At 43.9% G+C, this 10,722-nt stretch overlaps 1 protein-coding gene across 1 annotated transcript in view; it reads right to left on the reverse strand.

Moving 5' to 3' along the window:
- Positions 1–9,685, reverse strand: part of rai14 (retinoic acid induced 14) — a 103,807-nt gene extending 94,122 nt beyond the window's left edge. Inside the window, exons 1-2 of the mRNA XM_042335842.1 lie at positions 9,394–9,685; positions 9,200–9,283 (exon numbers count right to left, since the gene is read on the reverse strand). Coding sequence (XP_042191776.1) covers positions 9,200–9,235 — 36 coding nt within the window. The 5' untranslated portion in view covers positions 9,236–9,283; positions 9,394–9,685. The remainder of the gene's footprint in view (positions 1–9,199; positions 9,284–9,393) is intronic.
- Positions 9,686–10,722: the final 1,037 nt, after the last annotated feature.

The following is a 10,722-nucleotide window of genomic DNA, read 5'->3' on the forward strand; positions in this document are numbered from 1 at the left end:
AGCACTAATGTCTCACGTTACAGAAATGCTCTGCGCTTTTGTTTCAGTCTGCATGACAGTCCGACACAACATCGGCCGAACTTGAGTCTTTCCTCTCCCGTAAACTCGTGATTTTCCAAACAAAGAAACAATTTTTAAAAAGCTTGAAATGCATTTGCATTCCTAGGTCTCTTTCACAATAGCTTACCCCTTGCAAAGCACGCCAGATGAATAAAGTCATAAAAGACTCGAGGCAAGAGCTTGGATGCGACCATGAAATGCTACAACGTCAACCCAGCCAAGAAAATTTAAGCTTTCTGAACACTTTATCTTCTTGGCAGCATTCGAGACTTAAGAACACAGTATCCTGCTCGAGTTAAAGGGGAGTTAAGTCCACGGGTCTACCTCAGATTGAACTGCCTATGAGCAGTAAGGCAGACCCACTGTAGATTGGCTCACCAACCTACATCTTGAGGGTCTCCAAATTACACAGAGTTACAAAGAGGGCCAATATGGCACAGTCACAGGCCATTTGGCCCAAGTATTCTATGCCAGTGTTTGTACTCCACATGGCTGCCACCCCTCCTATTTCACCTCTCTATTTCACCTCCCTCATGTACGCACCAAGTTTCCTCAAATACATTCATGCTTCATCCAAAGTTTCTTGGCAATGAGTTGCCTGTACTCACCGTGAGAAGAAGTTCCTCCTAAACTCCCCATTAGATCTATGATTGGCTGTCCTATATTGATGCCCTTTGGTTTTGAACTCAGCACCAAGTCGACACAGCCTGTCAACTTCCAGCTTATCGAATCCTTTCACAATCAATGCCAACTCTCATCAAAGGAGACCTGGAGATGTCGACGGTCCTCAACCCAAAAGCCAAAGACATGACTTGGTAGGGACATTGTGACCACACAAGCACAGCACTTCGAAACTTGCCTTTTACTAATACTGTTTGCCTACAAGTACGATCACTACAGTATTGAGAGTAAATCCTGTGAAGCGCAGGATTATATTATTATTGCAAAAATATGAACATTTTGTTCTGCATTAAAGCCACAACACTGATTTGTAAGGACATCCTAGTACCGGTCATTTAAACACAGCCACAAACAACAATATATGGGAGTGTCAGCCTAGACTGTGAGTTCAGAGTCCCTTAGTGGGGCTTGAACTCCCAACCGACAAATTCAAGAGAGGAGAGAGAGTGCAATCAACTCAGCCAAGCTGATACATCCATGTCCAAGTTATCCAAAAAGTACTCAAAATGCATTTAAAAGCCTGAACATTATAGAGGCTCCAATGCTTACCCGTAATCTCTCGTGTTCAAACAGAACTGTAACAAGAACTACCTTTTTTGAGGGAATAGCTGGACTTTCTCATGAAATTCAAATACCAATATCTGGAATTCTGCCAAGTAACATATGGTAACTTTTTTTTNAGAAAAAGCAATCTGCCTGTACTGTATCAGCACAGGATTACTGAGCTCAGAAGGTCACAGCATAGTCATAAAAGAAAAGTTTAGAATGAGAGATCAAAAACTTAACGTGTTTTTTTCAAGCTGAGAGAAAATGTGAGAATGTGAAAAGAACTGCCCCAGATACAGAAGGTCGACTGGGATGCTTAAAAGGGAGATAGTCAGACGGATACTTGGGAAGTCAGAGTATTAAGGGATCTGCTAGATATGAGTCTTAAGAGATCTGCCCCTCTATCAGTTGAATGGATTTTTTNCCTGCTTAGCCAGGTGTTAGCCACATGCGGAAACCCATCTACATGCTTAATAAGAGTCTCCAAACCAAACTGCGTATTCAAGGTAATCCCACCAACACATGGAAACCCCAGAGATAGATTGTTGGAACGGAATGCACACTCTCTCTCTAGAGGGATGTATCCCGCTTACATAATTCCAGAAAGTATTAGGCGCAAGTCCGCAGGGGCCAAAGCTTGAGGACCCCAGAGTGTGTGTTGGGGTAACTGCTGGGAGTCTAATCAGCTACAACCACTAAATGAATGTTATAACCATCTAAAACGACTAAATGGATGTTCCTTGTTCTTAATAACAAATACTAATGATAATGCCTGCCAATAACGTTGAAAAAGCAACCGTCTCTGACTTAAACCTTTAAAAATTACACAATCACTACACCTCACAGTATATCCTGTAAAGCACTTTGAGGAATACAAAGATTTTTATTTATCACAGCAGATCTTTTAAAACCCATATCATTGTCTTTTTCCCCCCCTGCCCCACAGATCCCTTAATACCTTTCATATCCGATAAAGTGCTTCAGAGTTCCTGCAAAGTGCAGTTACTGTTTATTTGTTGGCTATCGTGGCCGCCAATTTGTGCGCAGCACCGTCTCACAAACAGCCTAATGTGAAGGACAATTGTATCTGAGGGGGGATTTATTGGCCAGGACCCTGGGAGAAACTCCCTTCTCTTTTCAAATTGTGCCACAGGATCTTTAACATCCAGCTGAACAGGCAGACAGGACCTCAGTTTAATAGCCCACGTGAAAGATACTCACTGCAGCACTGTATTGGAGTATCAGCCTAGACTGTGAGCTCTTGACTTGATCCGTTAACCCTCTGACCCACAGTTGGAAATGCTACCAACTGAGCCAGGCTGACACATTGCCAACTCTTACCATAGGACATTGCACCAAGTAGGTGTTAATGGTTGTACAACACATGTAGCATCTGTATCAACACCTTATCTGAGCAGCAGCCAAGTATCTCTCTCCTCCTCCTCCCATCTTTTGCCAGAGCGACAGATTGAAGGTCTATTTAATAAGCTTCTGCTGGTGAACACAGAAGTGTAGTTTCAGAGCACAAGTAGGAAATATTTACAAAGGGTGAATTATTCACCCACCTGCAAGAAGTCAGGTTGATCACAAAATCTGATGAGTTAGACAAAAGCAGAGGTGCTATTTTATCGGTATTTCCACAAATAGCAGCTGTGCTTTTTAGTCGCCACACCCCAAAACTATGGATCACTTTGCCTCAATCCCACCGCATTGCATCATCCTTGCCCATTACAGATTGCACCTGCAGACCTTCCTCTTCGACCATGGCTATCGTCATTCCCACCTCCCCCGGCTCGGCATCAAGCTCCACAGGTTTTAAACGCTCCAAAAACACAAGTTGGGTTTTGTGTAGTGGAGTGCAGGGTGCCCAGTGGGAGAATTAGGATGGAAGTTCCCAAGAGAGAAGCTGAAGCAAACTAAATAATATTCTTACCATTTAATATAGCGAATTGGCAGATCCAAACTTCTCAGCACTTCAGTCTGTGTATTTATAGGCGAACACAGCAGCCAGTTTGTACACAGAAATGTCCCACAAATAGCCATGAAGTGAGTAACTGACATATATTTTTATCCGGAGACCTGTTGACCTAGACACTGGGAGACACTCCCTTCTGTTTTTCGTGTAGTCTCACAGTATCGACCGACTGAACAGGAAGTCGGGACCTGGCTCGCCGCTGAAAGCCAGCGGACACTTCAACCAGACCCTCTGTGAGAAATGTCCACACCGAGGTGCGGAGGCTATCAAAGGAAGGTGCCAAACACCAGATTACATTGAGTGAAGACAGTCGTTGGTGACCTCCTGAACCCCTGGACCACCACAACCCACACAAACCACCACCAACAACAACTTGCATTTATATAGCACCCCTCTTGCAGGGTAGTAGTGTCCCAGAGTGTTTGATGATAATAATCCTTGCATTTGATATGGCGCCTTATCATGTCATTGAGACGTCTTAAAGCGCTTCACAGAATATACTGTAAAGTGAATTGATTGTACATTTTGTGGGCGAAACGCAGCAGCCAACTGCGCAGATACACCCAATACTATACCCAATGTCACCGTTCCTATCCTACTGATGGATCTGATTACTCACGTACCCACAGGCACAACCTGTATGCCCCATCCCACATGCCACTTATCCCCCCTCTGTAGTTTGGTGGTGATTGACGAAAGCCGACACAGTCACATTGGAGCCTGATCCTGGACTTTCCCAGTCTACACGGCTCAGCTTTCACACCAGGCAGCAGCTGTAGCAACGGATGAGTCAAGCAAGCTGAGGTCCACAGAAAATAAATGAACCTGCTCAAGGTCTCAACCGCTTCGATAATCTATCCCTTTGACAACATGGAGGCCTGTAGCACATTGGTTAGTGCACTCGCCTCGCAAGCGAGAGGACCCGAGTTTGACTGGGGCAAAACCTTACGCAAATTTCCTTACCCTACACTCCTCTGTTTACCGAGCAAGTAAGTAGGAGCCCAGTTGTTAGTCAATTGGCAGATCGCTTTCTGGAGATAATAATCCTTCCAAATTTTTTTAAAAATTAATAATTTGGTTACTTAATCCACAATTGTTTGTGGGACACTGCTGTGCGCAATTGGCTGCCATGTTTTGCCCAGAAAATAGTCAATCCACTTTACAATATATCTTGTGAAGTGCTTTGAGACGTCTCAACGAAAAGATAAGGTCCAATATAAAATGCAAGGATTATTATCCTAACAATGACAACCACCGTCACCCCTTGCATTTGATGCCATGACACTAACATCAGGATGATGTCTCAAAGCGCTTCAACAGGATATACTGTAAGGTGACTGTCATTTTGTAAACTTTACGTTGTACGCTAATCTGCTGGTGCTCTGACATTACCCCAACAAGCAATTAATTATGCAAACTGCTAAGGCACTGTGACCCTTCCTTATTTCTCATTCATCTGTTCCTCCACCACCATCTACTCTCCCCTCCTCTATGATTTACAAGTCTGGCGCGCTGCTTAAGAAAGACACAAAGGCGCTATATCAATGTCAAAGTGATCTGGCCAAAGCACAGATGAAATGTGTACCGGGGAAGGAGGGGAGGAAAGGAAGAGAGAGAGGATTTTTTTTAAAAAAAGGCTTAAATGTTCTTTTGTATTACATCAAAGACTGACACAAGAACAAGGGAGCTCTCAATAACAGATGAGCTGCATTTAAAGCTGATCCAAAAAAGTTTGCTGTAACATGAATACCAACCTGGTATTTTTGTCTCTTTTTTAAAAAAGTAGCTATTTCCTGGATAACATGCCAGAATAAAGCAATGCTAATACAATAATAATAATCCTTGCATTTGATATAGCGCCTTATCATGTCTTCGAGCGTATCAAAGCGCTTCATTAAATATACTGTAAATTGAATTGACTCTATATCTTGTGGGCGAAACGCAGCAACCAATTGCACACGGCAGCGTCCCCACAAACAGTCGTGGATTGAGTGACCAAATTTTTTTGAAGGATTTATTACTCCCGGAAAAGCGATCTGCCAATCGACTAACAACCGGATTCCTACTTTCTGCTAGGTAAGCAGAAGTGTGTGGAGTAAGGAAATGTGCCTAACATTTCGCCCTGCCCAGGAATCAAACCCAGGTCTCTCGCTTGCGAGGCGAGTGCTCTAACCACTGAGCTACAGGACTCCACTAATGCTACTCTAATACCTATGTCCGTGCATTTATCTTTGTCATTTTTTTTATTGAGGTTTCATGTAACGCTGCGAGATTCCAGCCAGTCTCTGGAGGGAAACATCCACTAAAAGAACAGCGATGAGTAATAGCTGAGACGCCAGCCGAGACAGGGGTGGGGGCGTGGGGGAGGCAGGCGAGGTCATCAATGCTGGTTTTCAGCATCTTGTTTCAAGGAGATTTTTTGAACCAAAAAAAGAGACTAGCATTTTTACATTAATTGAAACTGAAACAATAAACATGCATTGCAAAAACCCAAACAATATCAGCGTACAGTAAATGGAAAGAGCTCATGTGGAGTGTGGAGGGAAAGATAGAGGCAAGAACTTAAGACAATCCAAACAAGGATAAGAATAAATAAACAAAAAATCTTTGCATTTGATATAGCGCCTCATCACGTCGTCGAGGCGTCTCAGAAAGTGCTTCACAGGATATACTGTGAAGTGACTGTGCATTTTGTGGGCGAAAAGCGGCAGCCAATTTGTACCCGGCAGTGTCACATAAACAGCCATGAAGTAAGTGACAATTTTATTTGGGGGATTGTTAGTCAGGCATCAGAAAGGGAAACTCCCTTCTCTTTTCCAATAGTGCTATGGGATCTCTAACATCCACCTAAACAGATAAGCGAGACCTCGGTTTAATGTCTCATCTTAAGGAGAGCACATCTGACAACGTTACACACCCCAGCACTGCATAAAAGTGCTCTAAGAATTGATCTAACTCTAAGAGTGCATAAGGGTTGATCTAATCTTTCAAACACAGATTAGATAGTTTTCTTTTAGGAAATAACATTATGGGATATAGCACATAGATAGTTTGGGACATATGTGCATGCAACCGCCAGGAAGGTGGAAGGCGAATTAGTGTCGCTATAATGTCACTCCCATCTCTTAAGGGCAGTTAAGTCTCTTTTCTTTTCTTTTCCCACCAGACCCCCAAAGCTGGTCTCTGCTACTGCCTGAGTCAGGCTGAATAAATAGAAAAACATCACATTCAGGGATTACTTTGAACTGCAAAGAAATTAGTCACAAGTCAAGACACCATACTTGTGGGAAGTCTACAGTTTGACATGGTCCAAACCAACTTTATACACTTCACCAAGCATCTCTCATTGCAATAAAAGTGAGTCTGATCACTGTTTCCGGTCTCACTAAATCCCTGGCATCTGGACACATTGTGCAAGTTAAACAATTGCCAGGATCATCTATCCTCACCTCTGGGGGCATTGCCACACCATTACCACCAAAGCCTGTCCCAGATCTTCATCACGTCTAACAGTATATTTTTCCAATGCCCTTCTCGCTTTTCACGCTTCCACAATCTATACATTGCTAAACTTCCTCATCTCTGAGCAAATCGATTTCAAGATCCTTGCTCTCGATTCCTCTGCCATGGTGTAATCTTCTCCAGCTCTAAAGCCCTGCCCAATCCACACTTTTCTGACTCTTGTTAACATTTAAGTAAATAAGATGATAATAATAATAACAACTGCCTTGAGACATCCTCCGCACAACATATATGAATGTACTGTATTTGTAATAACAATCCTTGTGTTTGTTTACAGTTTGTTTCAGTCCAACTCACATACTCCCTCTCCCTATTGTGTCCCTATAATAATAATAATAATCCTTGCATTTCATGTGGCTCTTTATCACACCTTCGAGATGTCTGAAAAGGCTTCACAGAATATACAATACAAAATTATATTTGTATAGCACCTTTCACATCGGGAGGACGTCCCAAGGCGCTGGATATTGTAGGGACAGTATATTTTGTGGACAAAACACAGCAGCCAATTGCGCACAGCAGTGTCCCACAAACAGTCATGGATTGATTGACCAAATTATTATTATTTTTTGAAGTGATGATTACCCTTGGAAAAGTGATCCGCCAATCGGCTAACAACTGGGTTCCTACTTACTGCTAGTTAAACAGAGGTGTGTGGAGTAAGGGAACTTGCCTAAGGTTTGGCCCCGTCCGGGAATCAAACAGAACCCTTCCAAAAAACATATTTCACTTCCAATTCTGAAAAGACTCTCTCTTTGACCTCTCCAATAGCTACCTTTAACCTCCTCCCTTTCCTTGCTCAATATCCACCACTCCCGTGGGTTAAACGCTCCCTTGATACGATACCATTAAAATCATTCCCGGTTGTAACCTCTTGTGACTCTTTGAAGCACAAAGTGAAGCTGCTTTCTGCATTACTCCCCCAGTATAAAGGTCTTGTATCGTCAGCACACTCCCGATGGTGATTCAGACAATGACCTGACCACCCCAGCAGACAGACGATGTTTTAAAAAAAAACCACGAAATGAGACAAGGATGGGGTAAAACAGAGTTTATGATGAAACCACAGCTGTGCATTCATAGGCAATTGCTCAAAAGCAGCAATATTAACTCTACAAATAGCTGTAACATATGTTCTGAGGAAGTCACAAACCACAAAGCGCTTTTTTTTGGAGTCATCAGACTTGCAATTGTTCAGCAACTTGTATCTTGGTCCAGTACAACTGCTGCGTTATGCATAACACACAGAGCATATTATTATAATATTCATAATAATAATAATAATCCTTGCACTTGATTTAGAGCTTGATCACATCGTTGAGGAGTCTCAAAGAGCTTCACAGGATATACTGTAAAGTGGATTCATGGTGTTTTTCGTGGGCAAAACATGGCACAGTTTGCTCACGGTAACCACCTCTCCCCCCACCCCTCTCTCTCCCCCCAAAAACAGTCACGGAGTCAATGACGATTTAATTTGGTGGCCAAGGACAGGGGTGTAAATGCAACATGCGATAATTATCAAATTACATTTACACCTGTAAACTTCCAAAACACAAAATTGCACCTTCCAATAACAACAAGCAAACTACAATTATATAGCGCCATGTCGAAAGGATTGGAGGGAAGTGGGAATGTGGCCGAAGGCACTTCGAAGTGCTCCATGCGAATGGCATGGGATGCCGAGCAAGGTGAAAGAAGGAGGGATGGTTAGAGGGAAGGCACAGGCAACTCCTGGAGATTCCAAAGAGAGCAGAACAAGAACTCGTCTGTGCAAACAGAGGCAATCCAGACGCTTAATCCCTACCACCCTACAAGATGTTTTGCGATAAGGTGCTACAAAAGACTGCACTCTCTTGCTTTCCAATTACTTCATGCCCTGCCACCCTCCTACCTTTCTGACCTCTTTTCTCCCTACTCCACTACCTCTCTGCCCCCCAATCCCTCCGCCTTTCCCCCTCCTTCCCCTCTTTTAGATCATGACCAAAGAACTTCTTTTTCGACCGTGCTTACAGTCACCTCCTCCCTCCCGCCGGCTCGACGTCAGCTCCGCCATTGTCAAGCTCTCCAAGACGCAGCCCTACACGAATGGCGCTATATAAACTCAAGTTGTTTTACTGTGACGTTAAGGTGAAATTGTAATTCCTGCACGAAGATAATTGAGGAAGGCAGAGACGCACTTAAAAAACCTAAAAGTTGCAGAACAAGGCAATGAAACTCCAGCAAAAACAACTGGGCGTTAAAACCACAGAGAGAAAATGCCAGGTAACCTGAAACTCTCTTCTGCCATAATCTTCCGAAATTCTGACGCTGCTCATTAACCTGTCACTTCGTCAAAAGTCTACAGCGATAAGAGTCAAGAGTCAACAAGGTTTAATCAACCAGCCAGAGTCATGCCAACCGGCGTCTCGTACTTACATCACTCTTCCTGAACTTTGCTTTCAGGCTCTTCATTTTCACTCAATTCCTTACGACAGAGCGGCAGACATCAAGAATAAACACCTACAAACAGGCAAAAGAAATTACTAAATCTTAATCCCCTCCAAAAAAAAAAAACTTGCTCGATATTTGATGGTGAAAAGATATTTGGTACATGAAAAAAAAGATATTACTTCAATCATCAGTGACTTGACCCACAAACAATTTACATTAATGCTTCCGAGAGAACAACGCACTGAAATTATGGGTGTAAAGTGCTTTTTCCCCTCTCTCCCTCTCTTCAGACACCAGTTCAATGATTGAACTTCGATCCAGGCAGCAAGTTAAACTGCAACTGCATTTCAACCTCAGGAACCTCAATATCTTTCTTAAAAATGGTTGTTTTAAAGCTTTTTGGGGGTTAACGTCGATTTTTATTCAAAGAATCGAGTACGTTCAAAGGGGTTTTCTTTTCCTAAAGGAGTTTTTTTTTCAACGAAACCAAAAATGCAAAACTTTTATTTGAAACTTTCAAAACTTTTTTCGTTTAAATAGATGGCTTTTCGACAACCGAAAATCTGTGTTTAAGTTTCTTTTAAAATATATATACATATATATATTGCACACACACACACACACACACACACAATTAATAGTGAAGAAAAGTATAACTTTCTACAAGACAAAAGTTGGTACAGTATAATAACAAACACAACACACAAGGACAAGGCTCTCTGTCTGAGTATCTGTCACAGGGATCCCTCAGGGGGTGGGACAGTAACCTGAGGCTCTCTCCCTCCTTCTTGGCTTCTTGTCCTAACCTTTTCCCCCCTTTCTCTCTCTCTCTCTCCCCCTTTTCCTTCTTGGCTTCTTGTCCTAACCTTTCCCCCCCCCTCCCACCCCCCATTCGTTCCCTGCCCCCCCTTCCCATCCCCCTCCTCCTCCCCATTCCCCTTTCTCTCTCACCATCCCTTCCTCCTCCCCATCCCCCTTTCTCTCACCCCCCCTCCCCATCCCCCCTTTCTCTCACCCCCCCTTCCCATCCCCCCCTCCTCCATCCCATTCCCCTTTTCTCTCTCCCCCCTTTTCTCTCTCCCCATTGTCCCCCCTTTTTTTTTCCTTCCCCCCTCCTCTCTGTCTTCCCTCTTACTATTTCGTTCTTTCTCTCCCTCTCTCCCGCAATTCTCTCTCTCTCTCTCTCTCCTTCGCTTTCTTTCCTTCCCTCACTCTCACTCTCTCTTTCTCTACGTCTCTTTCGCTCTATCTTTCCCTTTCTTCCCACCTCTCCCCCCACCCCTCTCTCTCTCCCCCCCACCCCTCTCTCTCTCCCCCCACCCTCTCTCTCTCCCCCCACCCCTCTCTCTCCTCACCCCTCTCTCTCTCCCCCCCACCCCCTCTCTCCCCCACCCCTCTCTCTCTCCCCCCACCCCTCTCTCTCTCCCCCCACCCCTCTCTCTCTCCCCCCACCCCTCTCTCTCCCCCCACCCCTCTCTCCCCCCACCCCTCTCTCTCTCCCCACCCTC

This window comes from Callorhinchus milii, unplaced genomic scaffold (assembly GCF_018977255.1).
Source record: "Callorhinchus milii isolate IMCB2004 unplaced genomic scaffold, IMCB_Cmil_1.0 Scaffold1, whole genome shotgun sequence".
NCBI classification, from domain to species: domain Eukaryota; kingdom Metazoa; phylum Chordata; class Chondrichthyes; order Chimaeriformes; family Callorhinchidae; genus Callorhinchus; species Callorhinchus milii.